The 18,079-nt window shown below is 46.9% G+C and overlaps 1 protein-coding gene across 6 annotated transcripts in view; it reads left to right on the plus strand.

Moving 5' to 3' along the window:
• ttn.2 (titin, tandem duplicate 2) overlaps positions 1-18,079 on the plus strand; it is a 184,200-nt gene that overhangs the window by 87,550 nt on the left and 78,571 nt on the right. For all 6 annotated transcript variants that reach the window (XM_037975998.1, XM_037975999.1, XM_037976000.1 and 3 more), the window contains 33 exons: positions 2,499-2,641; positions 4,526-4,649; positions 4,820-5,086; positions 5,690-5,787; positions 5,867-6,035; positions 7,095-7,364; positions 7,492-7,758; positions 7,842-8,120; positions 8,498-8,906; positions 9,149-9,273; positions 9,353-9,619; positions 9,826-10,095; positions 10,524-10,823; positions 10,947-11,249; positions 11,518-11,705; positions 11,911-12,025; positions 12,119-12,406; positions 12,493-12,644; positions 12,867-13,014; positions 13,210-13,509; positions 13,665-13,952; positions 14,045-14,341; positions 14,423-14,609; positions 14,699-14,814; positions 14,898-15,197; positions 15,324-15,623; positions 15,699-15,804; positions 15,946-16,142; positions 16,218-16,523; positions 16,601-16,754; positions 17,367-17,491; positions 17,563-17,681; positions 17,768-17,948. In XM_037975998.1, the coding sequence (XP_037831926.1) occupies positions 2,499-2,641; positions 4,526-4,649; positions 4,820-5,086; positions 5,690-5,787; positions 5,867-6,035; positions 7,095-7,364; positions 7,492-7,758; positions 7,842-8,120; positions 8,498-8,906; positions 9,149-9,273; positions 9,353-9,619; positions 9,826-10,095; positions 10,524-10,823; positions 10,947-11,249; positions 11,518-11,705; positions 11,911-12,025; positions 12,119-12,406; positions 12,493-12,644; positions 12,867-13,014; positions 13,210-13,509; positions 13,665-13,952; positions 14,045-14,341; positions 14,423-14,609; positions 14,699-14,814; positions 14,898-15,197; positions 15,324-15,623; positions 15,699-15,804; positions 15,946-16,142; positions 16,218-16,523; positions 16,601-16,754; positions 17,367-17,491; positions 17,563-17,681; positions 17,768-17,948 (7,158 nt within the window). The remainder of the gene's footprint in view (positions 1-2,498; positions 2,642-4,525; positions 4,650-4,819; positions 5,087-5,689; positions 5,788-5,866; positions 6,036-7,094; positions 7,365-7,491; positions 7,759-7,841; positions 8,121-8,497; positions 8,907-9,148; positions 9,274-9,352; positions 9,620-9,825; positions 10,096-10,523; positions 10,824-10,946; positions 11,250-11,517; positions 11,706-11,910; positions 12,026-12,118; positions 12,407-12,492; positions 12,645-12,866; positions 13,015-13,209; positions 13,510-13,664; positions 13,953-14,044; positions 14,342-14,422; positions 14,610-14,698; positions 14,815-14,897; positions 15,198-15,323; positions 15,624-15,698; positions 15,805-15,945; positions 16,143-16,217; positions 16,524-16,600; positions 16,755-17,366; positions 17,492-17,562; positions 17,682-17,767; positions 17,949-18,079) is intronic.

Genomic DNA, 18,079 nt, shown 5'->3' on the forward strand with positions numbered 1-18,079 from the left:
CAATCCAAAGGCTGAGGAAGAAGAGAGAATGGGTTTTGGACCGGACCGCCAGCAGTTCTGACCCGTCCCTTACAGAGAAACCAAAGATGACCCGGTACTGTTGGACACCTGAAACTCTTCATCATCATCATCATCATCATCATCAGAATGTCTTTGAGTGTTGAAGGAACAGAAATATTTCAAAATGTGAAAAACTGGACCGGGATTCTGAAGTCTGAGCTGCAGGAATGAGTGGAAATTAACAAATGAAGCTGAAGTGATGAAACGGAAACGACAGAAATAATGATTAAAGGTTTAAGAGCCTGTGAGTGTAGAAGGTCCAAAGTTTCCTGATGTGAAGTGGTACTAAAACCACACAGGAAGCTGCTCTGCCTCAGATTGTGTTTGTTCAAATGTTAAACAGTTTTACCTGAATGATACCTTTAAAGAACATCTATTATACATTTTAAACCAGCTGCATAAAAAGACAGAACTGTTTTTTTTTTCTGACATTAAATCAGACTAAACTTTTCCTGTTTTAGATCTGTTACAATTCTAAAAATATTTATATTTTTAAATGCCCAAATAATGAGAGAACTTTATTACTTTCTCTACAAGTTTACATACATTAAGATCACTCTGCCTTTAAACAAGCTGGGAGAGCCCAGGTAATGATGTCATGGCTTTGGAAGCTTCTGATTGGTTAACTGGAGGCTCACCTGTGGATCATTTTAAGGCACACCTGCATGTTTGTGTTGCATCAGCCAAGACATCAGGAAGAGAATCGTCAACCTTTGGTTCCTCCTTCAGATGTCCAGATGTCTGAAGGTTCTTCAGTTGAAACATCTGTACTCGGGTTGAAACACCGTGGGAACGTTCTGCATCGGACCGCTCAGGAAGGAGACCATTCTGGGATCAGCTGCTGCTGAAGCTGCTCAGAGAGACGAGTCCTGGACCAGCACGAGCTGACAGGTCCCTCAGACAGGACAGAGACATGTCTCCCAGAGAAACATGAGGACAGATTACAGATTGGAAACACACACAGGGACAAAGAGCTTTATGTTTGGAGACATGTCCTGCGGTCTGATGAAGCTGAAACTGAACTGTTTGGACATAATAACCATCGATACATTAGCCTGAGAACACCATCCCAGCTGTGAAGCACGAGGGCGGCAGTGTCATGTTGTGGGGGTGTTTTGCTGCAGGAGGGACTGGTGCACTTCACTTGATAGATGCCATCATGAGGAAATGTTGAAGCAACATCTGAAGACATCAGGAAGTTCAAGTTTGGACACTAATGGGTCTTCAAATGGACAATGTCCCTCAGCAGAGGGACAGACTAGTTATGAAGTGTCTTCAGGACAACAAACTCAGTGTTTTGGAGTGACCATCACAAAGCCCTGATCTCAAACTAAAAAGGTGTGTGAGCAAGATGGCCGATAAATCCGACTCTGTTCCTCCAGTTCTGTCAGGAGGAACAGGACAAAATTCACCAGACATGTTGTGAGAAGCTGAGGAGGGAAACCCAAATCATTATTTATTAATCTGAACTGACCTGAAACAGGAAAGGTTTAGTCTGATTTAATATGGAACAGTTCTGCCGTTGTATCCAGTGGATAAAAACATCTGTTTCCAGCTGCAGCAAAACCTCCAACTCAGCCAGTTCTTTACCCTCCAACCTTCAAAGAGCTGAATTATCTCAGCAGAGAGGCTTGTTGGGCAGAAGTTATTATTAAAGTAAACTGGTAATAAGTAATCATGAATAAAAGTGTTTAACTGGTGTTTAAGCCTTCTCTGTCAGAGGGTGAAACCATGGTTTCCAGCTCAGATAAAGACCATCAACCTGTCAGATTAACGGCCCGCTGTCACCGACGCTGTCAGATGCTTTTCACTGGCTGTTAGGCTTTAATTCAGGCATGTGAAGAAGCCTGTAGTAAATACTTCAAACTGCTCGTTAATCCAAACGGACGTGCTGCGGCTCTGTTGGCTCGGAGTTACCAGAACCTCTCGGACCTGATGGGAGGTCAGCCTTACACAAACCAAGCTGTGGACATTTTCTGCAGCGAAATGTTGGGCAACTCTTGCCAGGAGCTCTACTTTCTCCTTTTCCAGGGAAATTACAGGCAGGTGATTGACAGGAGCAGACTGGCTTCCTCTCATGGTTTTGGAAGATGTGGGCCGTTAGCCAATCAGGCCCCTCAGTTATTTTAGAACCTGCATGCCTTATCCAGAGCAGGTCCTCAGTGGTTGGCAGGGGGGAGGTCATGACCCCGTGTCTTACTGGTTTCTGCTGGCTGTGTCGGCTGCCGGCGGCTCGTATGCTAATGAATGTGGCCTCAGTGCCAAGTTGCAGGGTGGCGGACTTCAGTTGTCCTCAGGGCTTCCTGCAGCCTGCCGTCACCTCAGCCACACCATGAGGGCTGGCCACTGAGGATCTGCTGCTTCTCTGTGGGGATCTTTTGGATCTGTCGGCCCGTTTTAAGGGGGGGAACTAATCATGTCTTCTCCCCAATCCGAAGCCCGAGTCATCGGCCTGATGAGGCCTCTGAAGGATGTGACCGTGACTGCCGGGGAGACCGCCACCTTCGAGTGCGAGCTGTCATACGAAGGCATCGCTGTTGAGTGGTTCCTGGGGGGTACAAAGCTGGAACCAAGTGACAGAGTAAGTCCCAAAACACCTGACACACACTTCCTGAAACACAAGACCCACTGACAGTCAGCCATGAGTCCAGGGCCGGTGCCGGTGCTGATTCTGGTCCAGACGCAGGCCCAGTGTTTGGCTGCCCCTGTCTGTTCTTATAAGGTCCTGCAGGTGGAGGTTCAGGATTCCAGCAGAGCATTCGATCCTGGTTTTGAGATAACGCAAGCAGGGAGGTTTTTCTGCCCCGCAAGCGTTTCGGTGGGTTTATTTTTAACAGCAGCTGGGAGGCCGAGGAGCAGGGCAGGTGGTAACGGGTTTGGTTTGAGAGTACTGGGCCTGCCTCTGGGTCTGTGTGATTGTTGCTTTTACAATGAAATGATGTCCTGTTGATTATCTGAGGCGTGACCTGAAACCTGATCTGTGTGGGGGTGAACTACTGCATGAAACATGGTCAACATGTCCACACATTTCACCTAATCTCAGGGAAATATGACCCTGCTGCTTGCCTGTCTGGTATCTACAGGGTAAGGTTTGGAATTATTGACTAAAAAACATTTCTACACTGGAAAAACACAGTTATAAGGCTTTTATTTGATTTCCACCAAAACCAGAGATAATAGTCCAAGTGCCCAACGAAGCAGTTTGAGTTTTGACAAGAAGATAAAGATAAGAGGCCATTAGAACAACTTCCTTTATTTTGTATCTGCCACTGTGGGTCAGCTCAGTTATATTAAACATCCCATTTCATATTTTAAAACAAAACATTGTCCCAATGTCCCACCTGTTTAATGTCGTTTAGTAAGGGATATGCTCTGCTTGTGTAAGCAGGGTATGTGTGGAAAAGTCAGCCGTGACAGGTTAGAGGTCTTGCAGTTTAAATTTGGGAAGGAAAGCAGCTGTCTGTATTCGTTTCAGCTGTCAGAGCTCAGCTGACAGACTCAGAGATCTGCAGGCTCTCTGCAGGTTCAGATTAAACACTGAATCTCAGAGGAAATCAGGCCTGACATCATGTAGACCAAGCAGGCAAAAACCAGGAGCCAGTGGCCCAGATGGAGCCTGTCAAACCGTACTCAGGGCACGGTCCCCCTGGTCTAACAGTGGTCTACAGTACACAACTGGAACCCCTTCAAACTGATAAACCTGTCTGTCAGCTCAGTATTACAGAAGTAGACACAGTTCAGGGGACAGAAATGTCCTCAGCAGAACCTGTCAGGTGAATAAAGACAACCAGACTTCTTTATTTCTTTTCTCTTATGATGTGAGGATTTTCTCAGTTCAACCTGAAAGCTTTTAAAGCTGCAGTGCTCCTAATGACCCTAATGATCCTGGGCAGGGAGGGAGAGTGATTTGCATGTGAGTTCAGCTTGCAAAAAGCAGAGCAGTTCACAGCTGTTTAAAAGCTTGGAACTCCAGAACTTTTCAGTTTAAACAGAAAACCTCTTGGTTGAGAAGAGAAATATCTTCTGAAAGGAAGAAGTCCCGTTTCCTTCAAACCTGCTGGGATTATACCAACCTTAACCTGCATTTAACCTGCTGGGATTATACCAACCTTAACCTGCATTTAACCTGCTGGGATTATACCAACCTTAACCTGCATTTAACCTACCATTACCTCTGACAGGTAGGGTTTGTGAAAACATGAATCCCAGACAGAGCTGATTGTGTTTACAACAGGAAATACCAACGATTTCTCTCCCTGTTTCACCTGAGAGGCAGCACTCAGGGAATTCTTCACCCTTTAAATCTGTAAATAAGTTTTAAAACACAAACTAAAAACCTGCACACAGCAGCTACACTTGAACTCAGCCCTCAGATCTTCAGTAGACAAAAACCTGAAACCGTAACCTGCCAGACGGTATTCAGGGATGGTAAACCCTTTGGTGACTGGTTCTGTTGAACCTTCAGGTGGTGCTGAAGGCAGATGGGAAAGTCCACAGCGTGACGGTGAGAGACGTCCAGCTGAATGAAGCTGGACAAGTCAAACTCACCGCCAAGGACTTCCAGACTGAAGCCAGCCTCTTCGTTAAAGGTAAAATAAACCCAACATGTTCTGATTCTATCAGATTCTTCTCACATCAGCTCCATTCAAACGAGCTTACTGAAGAGCTGTGACTCTACAAGCTGAACATCGATCAGATCTCAGGAAACACCTGACTTTAAATGTTGAAGTCTACCTGCATCCTTCATGTTTGTGTTCAGAGCCACCAGTAGAGTTCACCAAACCTCTGGAGGACCAAACGGTGGAGGAGGAGTCCACCGCCACGCTCGAGTGTGAAGTTTCCAGAGAGAACGCAGAGGTACAATGGTTCAGGGACGGGCAGGACATCCGCAAGACCAAGAAGTATGAAATGATCGTCGATGGCCGCAAGAGGGCGCTGCTCATCCACGAGTGCACCCTGGACGACTCAAGGACTTACACGTGTGATGCCAAAGACTTCAAAACCTCCTGCTTCCTCAACGTAGAGCGTGAGTACAGACTATCAGAGACGGTCCCAGAAACAGGAAGTGGAGTTTAGAGGCTCATTTAACCACTGAAGAAAGATTTAAAAAGGTCCAATAAACTCAAAGAACTTTCTGTTAGAAGATAAAGCCTTGAACAGAGTGACTCTTTTATAATGGTTCCTTTAGCTGGAGTGTTATTTTGTTCTTGATTTCAGGCAGAATAAGATTGTAGAAAGTCCTCAGAGTCCTCGGAGCTCCTATCGGCCATTTTGGATCATCTGAAAGTGTTGAGGGAACTTTTATTACACAGATCTGTCTGCTTTAACATCCACAAAACTTTAATTCCTCCTTAAGTGATAAGTAAGTCTTTGTGATGTTGTTCTTAAAATAAACCCAGTTTAAAACCCTTAAAAGACTTAACCCCCCCCCCTCTCTGAAGGACTCCAGGAAAGTCATTGTCTTGTTGGGAAAACCTTCATAAAAACTGAAGGTCCAAAAATTAGAAGTCTCCTCTCAGATTCTGAAGGAGCACAGAAACCCACCAGGGAGACCAGGGAGGACGGTTGAGGATTTCCTGACAGCGTGACAGGATATTAACGTGTTGAACCTCTCTCTTCATGCCTGCAGCTCCTCATGTCGAGTTCTCGAAGCCGCTCCATGATGTCGAGGTCAGAGAGAAGGAATCTGCCCGGTTTGAATGTGAAGTCTCCAGAGAGGACGTCAAGGTGAGCTCCCCTTCTGTTTCTGTGTTTTCTGACAGACAGCAGAACTCTGGGTGACCCCCCCTCCGTTCTTGTCTCGCAGGTCCGCTGGTTTAAAGATGGAAGTGAAATAAGAAAAGGAAAGAAATATGAAATTATTGCTCAGGGCCGCCAACACATCCTCATCATTCACAAGTCTGTGTTTGATGATGAAGCCGAGTACGAATGTGACGCCAAGACCTCCAAATCCTCCGGCATGCTCACTGTCGTTGGTAAGAACCGAACGCTGACGCTTTAGAAACAGAGACAACCAGACGTAAAGACGTCCGAATCAGCTGCAGTGGAGCCCATAATGACCATCTGCTCCACAGCGACACCCAGTGGCTGTCTAAGGTTTTAAGTTCCTTCAGAAAAACTAAATAACTTTAACATTACTGCATCCATTTCTAAGTCATGTTGGTGAAAATACAAAAATAAAATAGTGTCAGAAAAGTTTTTAGATGAATCTGACTGAGCAGGATTATAACAACTGTTACAATACGCCATTTTCCAATGGTTTCCATTTTTTGTTTTTTTGTATCATTTATGATCAAAATACCCAATGCATCATTAACTAAAGTATAATTTGTAATGAATGAGTGAAATCAGCAGAGTCAGATTTTGTTGTCCTTTGTTTACTTTTGGACACTTCAGACAGTTTCTGCTGATATTGAGTCGGGAAAAAAAAACCCAGATGTAGACAGAGACAGAGGAGAACGATGGAGACAGGGACACCAAGAGAAAAGCTAAAGTTCTTCTTCTCCTGAAAACAAAAGGCTAAAAGCTGTGAGGAGGAGAGACAACAGAAGTGAGATATTCTGAGCTCTAACTGATCAGCTGAAACTGGGCTCTTAAAGCTAAAAGAGGCAGAAGTTTGTTGAAGCAGATATTAAAGACAAGGAACTGAAAAGAGCTTTGTGTTTTCTGGGTAAAATATCTGTACATAAAAGTGACAAAAACCAAAGTTCCAGCAGCTTTCTGCTGAATGAACTGAACAACTAAAACACCACAAAGTCTGCAGGAGTCTGACTGCAAACACCAGGAAAAACATGAAGTTCTCCTGCAGTTATGAGGACAGTTATATGATACAGTATTGTTAGGTGTAAACCTTCTCCATTTTAGAGAATTAAAAATAATTAAAAACCGTGTTCAGACAGAAGTGTCTCAGTTTAGTTATTGCTTTTATCAGCCTCTTGTTCAAAGACCAGTTAAAGAATTAACTAAGCAGGACTAAACATCTCCGGTTCAGACTCTGTGAGATCTGACTCATGTTTCTGTTCCCGTCTCTGCAGAGGAGGAGGCCAGATTCACCAAGAACCTGTCCAACGTGGAGGGGACGGAGACGGACAGCGTGAGGCTGATCTGTGAGGTCTCCAAACCCAGCGCCGATGTTATCTGGTACCGAGGCGACGAGGAGCTGCCTGAGGGAGGACGCTACGACCAGATCGTCGACGGCAAGAGGAGGATCCTCCTCATCCAGGACCTGAAGACGAGCGACGCCGGAGAGTACAACTGCAGGCTGAGTCCCACCGTCAGAACCTCCGGAAACCTCCAGATCAACGGTACGGACTGAGAAACTGGACTCTGGTGCTTTCTCTGCCTCATCTCAGAGTCCTGAAGCACATTCACAAATAAGCCCAGCTCAGTAACTCTAAGACCCTCCATTCATACATTTTTATCTGTCTGCAGAAATGGCTGCTGAGTTCATCTCTAGGCCTCAGAACCAGGAAGTGGTGGAGGGCCAGAAGGCGGAGTTCACCTGCTCCGTCTCCAAGGAAACCTTTGAGGTGAAGTGGATGAAAGACAACAAGGAGCTGGAGGCGGGAGACAAGTACCAGATGGTGAGCGACGGCAAGAAGCGAACTCTGGTCATCAAGGACTGTGAGCTCAAAGACGAGGGCGGGTACGTGGTGGTGATTGGAGCGACGAGAGCCAGCGCTGACCTGACCGTTCACGGTAAGCTCCGCCCACACACTCAGTCATCAAATCTAGAAAGGCTGAGAGTGTTTTTCCTCATCAACATCTGCTGCTTCCTGCAGAGAAACTGAAGATCATCACCCCTCTGAAGGACACCGAGGGTAAAGAAGGTCAGGAGGTGGTCCTGAACTGTGAGGTGAACACTGACGGAGCCAAGGCCAAGTGGCTGAAGAATGAAGAGACACTGTTTGAGAGCGGCAAGTACACCATGGTCCAGAGAGACAATGTCTTCTCCCTGAGGATCAAAGATGCCCAGAAAGGAGACGAAGCCAACTACAGCATCAACCTGACCAATCAGAGAGGAGAACAGGCTAAGAGCTCCTGCAGCCTCACCGTCAAAGGTTGGTGCTTCACATCTGCCAACACACGGAAGGTTAGATATTTAATTATAAATCATACCAACACTGATGGACAGCTGAGGTCAGGCAGGAGTCTCTGTGGACTCTGATGTTTGACAACATCTGTAGTGAGAGTAGGGAGCAGTTGGAAGACAGCCTGATGAGGTGGAGGTATGCTCTGGAGAGAAGAATCCATGGGTGAAGCAGGATTTTTGGACATTAGTTTGCACATGTAGGTTTATTGTTAACAGATTTTTTTGACAGGTATATTTATTGAAGTATCTGTTTCCTGTTGAATGAACCAGTGTTTCACAGAGACAGTACTGTCAGCAGTCAGACAGCCTCAGTTCTCATCATGTCTGCAACTTTCTGTTGTTCAGAGGAGAGTCTGAGGATCGTGATTCCTCTGGAGGACATCGACACCCAGGAGAAGAAGACCATCAGCTTTTCTTGTAAGGTCAACAGGCCCAACGCCACTCTGAAGTGGATGAAGGCCGGCGAGGAGATTGCCCTCAGCAAACGATTCGTCTACAGGGTGGATAAAGAAAAACACACACTGACCATCAAAGACTGTACGCTGGCCGATGAGGGCGAGTACACTGCCGTGGCAGGAGACAACAAGTCCACCGCAGAGCTGATCATCAGCGAGGCGCCGACTGACTTCAGCATGAACCTCAAGGATCAAACCATCACAGAGTTCGACGACGCCGAGTTCACGTGCAAGCTGACCAAAGAGAAAGCTGATGTGAAGTGGTACAGGAATGGACGGGAGATCAGAGAAGGACCCAGGTTGGTTAAAATACATCGTTGTTTGGGTTTCATTAAGTCAAGGTTCAGTTTATCAGACTAAACCTGGCAAAGTTCAGTTTATCAGACTAAACCTGACAGAGTTCAGTTTATCAGACTAAACCTGACAGAGTTCAGTTTATCAGACTAAACCTGGCAGTTTTTGGTAGGACTTCAGTTCATATAAAGTCACCAGAAACATGTCCGAGCTCCAGTCTGAGTTGAACTTGTGGGTTTTTTCACAGATACACTTTTGAGAAGGATGGAAAGTTTTGCACTTTGCGTATCAAGGAGTGCAGACCTGATGACGAGTGTGAATACGCCTGTGGTGTGGACGAGAAGAGGTCCCGAGCCAGGCTCTTTGTTGAAGGTGAGGAGATCGGAGCCTCCTTCCTGTTCTGATCCACTTCCTGTTCTGAGATCCTCACTGCTGTCTTCCTGTCCTGCAGAGACGCCGGTGGAGATCGTCCGACCGCCGCAGGACGTGTTCGAACCTCCTGGCTCTGATGTGTTGTTCGAGGTGGAGCTGAACAAGGACCGGGTGGAGGTGAAGTGGTTAAGGAACAACATGACGATCGTCCAGGGAGACAAGTTCCAGATGGTTAGCGAGGGCAAAGTTCACCGGCTGCAGGTGTGTGAGATCAGACCCAGAGACCAGGGAGAGTACCGGGTCGTCGCCAAGGACAAAGACGCCAAGGCCAAGCTGGAGCTGGCAGGTAAGCATTCACATTCCAAACGATCTAACTAACCAAAGGAAACAAAAAAAACAGACGTCAGAAATACGTCCTGGTTTTATTTACCCAACGTTTGATTATTTGGATAAAATTCACATTTAAGGCAAACTAATCTGGGAGACCTGATCCTGGACTTTGTCTCCTGTTTGTGTTTTTGTCTGACACCGTCTCTTCTCGGCCTCCTCCAGCCGTTCCTCAGATAAAAACCACCGACCAGAGCTACGTCACTGACGCCGGGAAGCCCATCGTCATGGCCGTCCCCTACAGCGCCTACCCTCGGGCCGATGCCGACTGGCTCTACGACAACCAGAGTCTGTCCAAAGACCAGATCCACACCTCCGCAGACCGCACAGAGTACCGGCTCAAGGACCCCAAAAAGTCAGACGAAGGCCGCTACAAGATCACCATCAAGAACAAACACGGAGAAGGAGAAGCGTTCATCCACCTGAGCGTCATCGGTGAGTTTTCTGTTGGCGTGTTGGAGGGAAACTGGTTAACTGTCGTACTGCGGCAGCTAACCTGTAACACAACAAACTACAGCCTTTTATCAGAGAAATCATCTCACCTGAAACCTGACTTAATAAACACCTGAATGGCAAATGATTCCTGATATACCTTAAACTCCAGGGATCTGATTTATTGTTTGACTTGCAGCAAAAACTTGGTTAGGTTGTAACTAATAAAACAAATCAGCAACAACAACAACAACTTTTGGAGATGTTAAAAACACTCTGGAACTTGTTTTAGTCTTTAGAAATGTTGAGTTTTAGATCTAAGTCTAGGATCCACCAGTACCAGATCCTGGATCCACGTAGAGATCCAACATTTAAGACTGAACTTTTAGTCTCTGCTCAGATCCTCTGACTAATGAACTTTATCTTCTCAGATGTTCCTGGACCTGTGAAGAACCTGCAGGTGATTGACACTGCTGACGGTGAGGTCAGTTTGGCGTGGGAGGAACCAGAAAACGATGGAGGCAGTAAAGTTATCGGATATGTTGTGGAGAGACGCGACGTGAAGCGTAAGACATGGACTCTGGCCACCGACCACGCTGAGAGCCCAGAGTACACGGTGACCGGGCTACAGAAGGACTCCTTTTACCTGTTCAGAGTCTGCGCACGGAACCGAGTCGGCAGCGGACCCCTTGTTGAGACCGACAAAGCTGTGCAAGCAAAGAACAAGTTTGGTAGGATTCCCGTTGCAATGATTACTCCTCTGCCTTATCTTTGCTAAATCTGATCTAATCTGATGAATTGTCCTGAACTGTCCTTTAAATATAAACATCTACTGACTGTCTCATGTTCTGCAGATGTTCCTGAAGCTCCTCTGAATGTCATTGTGGGAAATGTCTCCAAGTTCGGCTGCACCGTCTCCTGGGAGCCTCCTGAGTCTGACGGAGGCTCTCCCATCATCTCGTACATCGTGGAGCTGCGTGACAGGACGTCCGTGAAGTGGTCGCCTGTCCAGGTGACCAAAGCCGACGAGCTCAGCGCCATCATCAACGACGTCATTGAGAACAAGGAGTACATCTTCAGGGTCAAAGCTGAGAACAAAGCTGGCGAGGGCAAGCCCAGCGCCGCCTCACAACCCGTCAAGATTATGGATCCCATTGGTACGTACCGGCACAGAGATCCACAAACCCTTGGAGTCAGTTAGAGACGACCTTTAAAATAAACCATAGTACTTTGGTTTTTTTCCCTTTTTCCTGTATTTTGTTTAATGTTTTCAGCTTTAATTTGACTTTATTTCTAAAAGATAAATCAAACAAACTCTGACTGAAATATTAACAACAACGTTACAGTTGAACATGTGGCCTGCAGTGCTTCCTGTGTCCCTCTGTCCTCTCTAATGTTTGTGATTTTGGTTCTGTCTCCTCACAGAGCGTCCCAGTCCACCTCTGAACCTGACCTGGCAGGACCAGAACAAGAGCTCGGTGCAGCTCAGCTGGGAGACTCCCCTGAAGAACGGAGGCAGCATGATCACTGGATACATCATCGAACGCTGCGAGGACGGCACCGACAAGTGGCTTCGCTGCAATGCCCGCCTCTGCCCCGACCTCTTCTACAAGGTCCACATGACTTGTTTCAGGCGACTCCTTTTCAGAAGACTCAGTATTAGACTACTTGTTTCCAGACAGCTCGATCCAGACTAGTTGTTCTAGAAGGCTCGTTTTCAGAGAAGTTGTTTCCAAATGACTCGTTGCCAGACAACTTGTTTTCAGACCCTACGTTTTTCGATGACTTGTTTTCAGACGGTTTGTTATTTTCCTGCAGGTGTCCGGTCTGAAATATGGAACCAAGTACAACTACAGAGTATTTGCTGAAAATGCTGCTGGCATTTCGGACCCGTCCAACACCATCGGGCCTCTGCTGGCCGACGACCCACACGGTGAGTCACCTGCAGGAGCTGGAGATATAGCTCACAGTAACATGAAGGCACAGGCTGAATCTGTCTCATGTCTTATGTCTTCACCTCCTCCAGTTGGTCCGACCTTTGACCTGAGCGCTTTCAAAGATGGCCTTGAGGTGATCGTCCCTCAGCCTCTTGTTATCAGAGTCCCCATCTCTGGATACCCAACCCCCGTCGCCAAGTGGACCTTCGGAGAGAAGGAGTTGAGCACCGCAGACGAGCGGGTCTGCCTGATGACCAAGTCCACATTCACAGAGCTCAGCATCGCTCCGAGCGTCCGACCCGACAAAGGCATTTATACCCTGCAGCTGGAGAACGATGTTACCACCGTCTCTGGAGAGATCGAAGTCAATGTCATCGGTACGCCAGTAAAAAATAACACATCTGAACCGAAGTTCTGCAGTCTCTTTCTTTGATGGTATCCATGTTACTGTTTGCGTCTGCAGCGGCACCTAGTGCTCCGAAGGACTTTAAGGTCCTGGAGGTGACCCGACAGCACGTCCACCTGAGCTGGGAGGCTCCGGAGCACGACGGAGGAAGTCCTCTGACCGGATATCAGGTGGAGAAACGGGACGTGTCCCGCAAGACCTGGGTCAAGGTATGATGCCAACATCTTCAAATTTAGTCCGGATGTGAACAAACTCTCAGCATGTGCTTCTCATGAGTTCTACAAAACTTAAATAGATGATCTAAAGTAAACTTTATTGCATTGTTGAAGAACTTTTCACAGGAGCTGCAGAACAAACAGCATTTAAAGTTTAAAAGCCTGGTTTGAACTGTATCAAATCTGTGGGTTGGTAATGAAGTCAAACTGTCTCAGGTTGTCACGGGGATCCAGGATCAGGAGTTCACCGTCACCGACGTGGTTGAAGGGAAGGAGTATCTGTTCAGAGTCACTGCGCTCAACAAATGTGGCCCAGGAGAGCCAGCGTACATCGATGAGCCTGTTAATGTCTCCTCACCAGCCAGTGAGTCAGAAAAACTGTCAAAACTACTGTACAGTAAGAAGTAAATCCCCTAAAAAAATGGTATGATCCTCTCAGAAGAAAAACTGAGGTCAGGAACATATTCTGTATTCAGAGGTTGTTGCCCTGATAAAACTGGACCTCCCTTCAGTTTGACTTCAGAGGAACTTACTGACCTCCATGTGTTTCCTTCCCTAGCTGTCCCAGACCCTCCAGAGAACCTGAAGTGGAGAGACAAGTCTGCCAGTGGCATCTTCCTGACCTGGGAGCCGCCCAAGTATGATGGCGGCACTGGCATCCGAGGCTACAACGTGGAACGCTGCCAGAGAGGAACAGATAAATGGGAACCCTGCGGAGACATGGTTCCTGAGCTGAAATGCCAGGTGACTGGTCTGATCGAGGGCCAGTGGTACGCATACAGAGTCCGAGCCCTGAACCGACTTGGAGCCAGCCGGCCCTGCAAGGCCACTGATGAGATTCAAGCTGTGGATCCCAAAGGTAGAACCTGTTATATCTTCTCTCACTTACATCGATTAGGACTCAGCTCAAGGAATTCCTAAAATTAAGAATGTTATTTTTAAGATGCCTTATTTTTAGAATGTCTTCTAAAGTACTAGTTTCGGACTGTATTTTTGTTTTCCTTTCCTCCACAGAGGCTCCACAGATCCATCTGGATGCCAAGCTGCTGGCTGGTCTGACTGCCAAAGCTGGCAGCAAGATCGAACTCCCTGCTGAGGTGACCGGTAAACCTGAACCCAAAGTAAAGTGGACCAAAGCCGACCTGGTCCTCAAAACAGACGACAGGGTGTCCATTGACACCAAACCAGGACACTCCACTGTTACTGTTGCCAAGACCAAGAGAGACGACAGCTCCACCTACATCATCGAGGCTACCAACAGCAGCGGCCGTGCCACCGCCACTGTGGACGTCAACATCCTCGGTAAGACAGTTGGTCAGCAGAGAAAACGTAAAGACTTTCTGTAGTCTAACTTATAATAAATTTATTTGCTTATTTGTTTCACTGAAAAACAGATAAGCCTGGTCCTCCTGCTGCCTTTGACATTTCTGATATCACCAATGAAACCTGTTTCCTGGCCTGGAATCCCCCCCGTGATGATGGCGGCTCTAGGGTCACAAACTACATCGTGGAACGCCGGGCCGTCGACAGTGAGATCTGGCACCGGCTGTCCTCCACCATCAAACAGACCACATACAAAGCTGTGGGTCTGGTCAAGTTCAAAGAGTACATCTTCAGAGTGTTTGCTGAGAACCAGTTTGGTGTCGGTCCCCCGGCTGAACACCCATCCATCATTGCCAGATACCCCTTCGGTAGGTCAGATTTTAAACTCTGTGTAATCAAATGATAAATCTTTACTGGGTCTGATCTGCTGCTTCTCGTACTGTCCTCAGACACTCCTGGAGCTCCCTACAAGCTGGAGCCTTCAGACATTGCCAAGGACTCTCTGACTCTGACCTGGTACGAGCCAGAGGAGGATGGAGGAAGTCCGATCACAGGATACTGGGTGGAGAGATACGAACCGGACCACGACAGGTGGCTCCGCTGCAACAAGCTGCCCATCAAAGACACCAACTACAGGTTGAGGCCAATCGTCTGAACGAAATCTACCTCTAAAGGTTTATTTTTGTTTGTTTTTGTGGTGACATTATCATTTTTTTTCTCTGCAGAGTCAAAGGTCTTCCTACCAGAAAGAAGTACAAGTTCAGAGTCCTGGCTGAGAATTTAGCTGGAACTGGAAAACCCAGCAAAGAAACAGATCCAATCCTTGTTAAGGATCCAATTGGTACAAAGTTTTTATGATTTCACCTTATTGAGTTTGAGGATTATTTCCAAATGTTAACAGTGTCACGGTCACGCTTCCTCCAGATCCTCCATGGCCTCCTGGTAAACCCACAGTGAAGGATGTAGCTAAGACTTCCTGCTTCCTGATGTGGACCAAACCTGAGCATGACGGTGGAGCCAAGATCGACAGCTACATCATTGAGATGTTGAAGAGCGGAACCACAGACTGGATTCGAGTGGCAGAGAACATCAATTTCTTGGAGTTTTTCCTGAAGGGCCTGATGGAGAAGCAGGAGTATTCCTTCAGAGTGCGAGCTGTTAACGTGGCTGGAGAGAGCGAACCCAGCGAGCCCAGCGACCCGGTGCTTTGCAAAGAGAGACTGAGTAAGAATTAATAGTTCTTAGGAACAAATGAATAAAAGTCCTTTTTCAGCTTTGTGAAAGCATTATAAAAGAATTGTAAAGTTTTGAGTAAATGACCTGAAGAGATTTCTATCTGAACCTCCTCAGACCCTCCCTCGGCTCCTCGCTGGTTGGAGGTTGTGAGCATCAGCAGGAACAGCGCCGAGCTGAAGTGGACGGCCCCGGAGCGGGACGGAGGATCCAAAGTCACCAACTATGTGGTGGAGAAGCGTGACGTCAGGCGTAAAGGCTGGCAGGCTGTGGATACCACAGTCAAGGAGCTGAAGACCACCGTGACGCCCCTGAACGATGGGTCGCTCTACGTGTTCCGTGTTGCTGCAGAGAACGCTGTTGGCGTTGGACCGTTCTGTGAGCTGGAGGACTCTGTGTTGGCCAAAGATACTTTCAGTAAGTTGGAGAAATGTGCATGAATGAGATGGTATCTGATGGTGTCAATAATAATAATCATATGTTTTATTGCAGCAACTCCTGGGCCACCATATGCACTCACTGTCAACACTGTGACCAAAAAATACGTGGACCTAGAGTGGGAGGCGCCTAAAAACGATGGTGGCAGACCCATACTCAGGTGCTGGTTTTATTACCCTCCCCCACACATTTGATCTATCATTCTGTAAATTTTTAAAATTACAAATACAGAATAATACCTTCCCTGTTATGAAAAGTTATTTCTTTGGCATGTTCATCTTCTGTTGCTGCCGCCTTCCAGGTACTCCATTGAAAAGAAAGAGAAACTTGGAACACGCTGGGTGAAATGTGCCAAGACTTCAGGCCCGGACTGTAAGTACAGAGTAACAGACGTCATCGAGGGAACAGAGGTTCAGTTCCAGGTCCGCGCTGAGAACGAGGCTGGTGTTGGACATCCGTGCGAACCTACTGAGATCCTGACCATCGAAGATCCAACAGGTTAGCCTGGTGATGACTTGTGAATCATTTTGAACACAGAACTGAGTCTAAACACGTCCGTCCTGTCCCCTCCAGGCATCCCGTCTCCACCCATTGAGCTTCATGTGACTGGAGCCAGCCGAGACTTCCTGTCCATCGCCTGGAAGCCTCCACAACAGGATGGCGGCTCTCCCATCCGTGGATACCACATCGAGATGTGTGAGGCTGGAACAGAGAAGTGGATGAGGGTCAACTCCCGTCCAGTGAAGGAGCTGAAGTACCGCGTGGAGGAGGGTGTGGTCCCTGAGAAGGAGTACATCCTGAGAGTGAGGGCCATCAATGCTGTTGGAGAGAGCGAGCCCTCCGATATCTCCGAAAACGTCTTTGCCAAGGACTCAGACTGTAAGAGCACAAAGAGTCTGGTTGCTTCTGCAGAAATAAAAAGTGCACATGTAATTTCTTCTGTTGTGTGGCTCCAGGTAACCCCACGATGGACTTCCAGACTCTGGACTTGGTTGTTGTGGAAACAGAGAAGCTTCACATTCCTGTCCCCTTCAGAGCTGTGCCCTCACCCAGAATCACCTGGCATAAGGATGGCAAGGAGCTGAAGGCCGATGAACGTATTGGCTTCAGGTCAGAGAGATTTACACAATCTATCGACAACCGACCAACGGTGCACAAACTGAATCAATCCAACCATAACCAAACACATGTAGGCAGTAAGGATTACACATCATATGATGTAATTTGCAGACAACATTGTGATCTTTAGTGAGAAAAGGGAGCAGGTGGAAGAGATCCTGGAGAGGTTCAGAAATGATAGGGATAGAGTGGGTTAATCCTCTAAAGGTAAGTTCTAAAAAAAGAAGACAGGTGTTTTTTTTAAATGATGTGTAGTTTAAAGCAAAAAAAAGTGAACATTTAGCTGAGCTGAAAGTTATGACATCAATACCTAATTTTCCAGCTATGTTTTGGCACAAATTTTTAAGAATTTATTTTCAAACAACTCTAGCTAATCTTTCTTACCATTTTCATGACCCTACTTGTTGTTCCCAGAAGAAAAACAGATAAAATAAAGGAATAGAGCCGGTTAAAAACTGGGAAAATTTGATTCCTTTCCAAAATCCTAAAATTAGTTTAAAGACCAATATCATCTATGATCTGAAACTGGCTTGTGTCTTTTTGGGGTCCAGTTGACTTCTCTGGCAGCAGTGTGGGTTTGATGGGATTGTTTCTGCCCAACAGGAAGGAGTACACTTCCTGTCACCTGGAGATTGACAGCAGTGTTCATCCTGATGCTGGAGTTTATAAAGTGACCCTGGAGAACACGCTGGGAAGTGCCAGTGCCACCATCAATGTTAAAGTCATCGGTAACCAACCTTCTGTAATCAGACACTGTCTTTTACACGTGGACTAGTCCTTAACACGCCTTTGTCTTCAGGGCTTCCTGGTCCCTGCAAGGAGATTGTGGCTTCTGAGATCACAAAGAGCTCCTGTAAAGTGTCCTGGGATCCTCCAGACTATGACGGCGGCAGCCCGATCCTTCACTACATCCTGCAGGTCTGAGATTACAGCAGGATTTTACTTTCAGTTTCAGACTCTGACAGTTTTTAACTCTGAGGTTTCTGCGGTTTGTTGGTGTTCAGCGCCGTGAGGCTGGCAGGAGGACATATGTCAACATGATGTCTGGAGAGAACAAAATGTGCTGGACCGTGAAGGACCTCATCCCCAATGGAGAGTACTACTTCAGAGTCCAAGCTGTCAACAAAATTGGAGGAGGAGAGTTCATTGAGCTGCGCAACCCAGTCATTGCTGAGGACCAAAAACGTATGAAAATAATTCTCTTTAGTAATTCATAAAATCAGCCTTTTGATGTTCACAACTGAGTTTTATTTAATCTGTGAACCATGAGAACCCTAACCCATTATGACCTGAACAACTGAGAACTGTACATGTCA

This window comes from Kryptolebias marmoratus, linkage group LG6 (assembly GCF_001649575.2).
Source record: "Kryptolebias marmoratus isolate JLee-2015 linkage group LG6, ASM164957v2, whole genome shotgun sequence".
Lineage (NCBI taxonomy): Eukaryota > Metazoa > Chordata > Actinopteri > Cyprinodontiformes > Rivulidae > Kryptolebias > Kryptolebias marmoratus.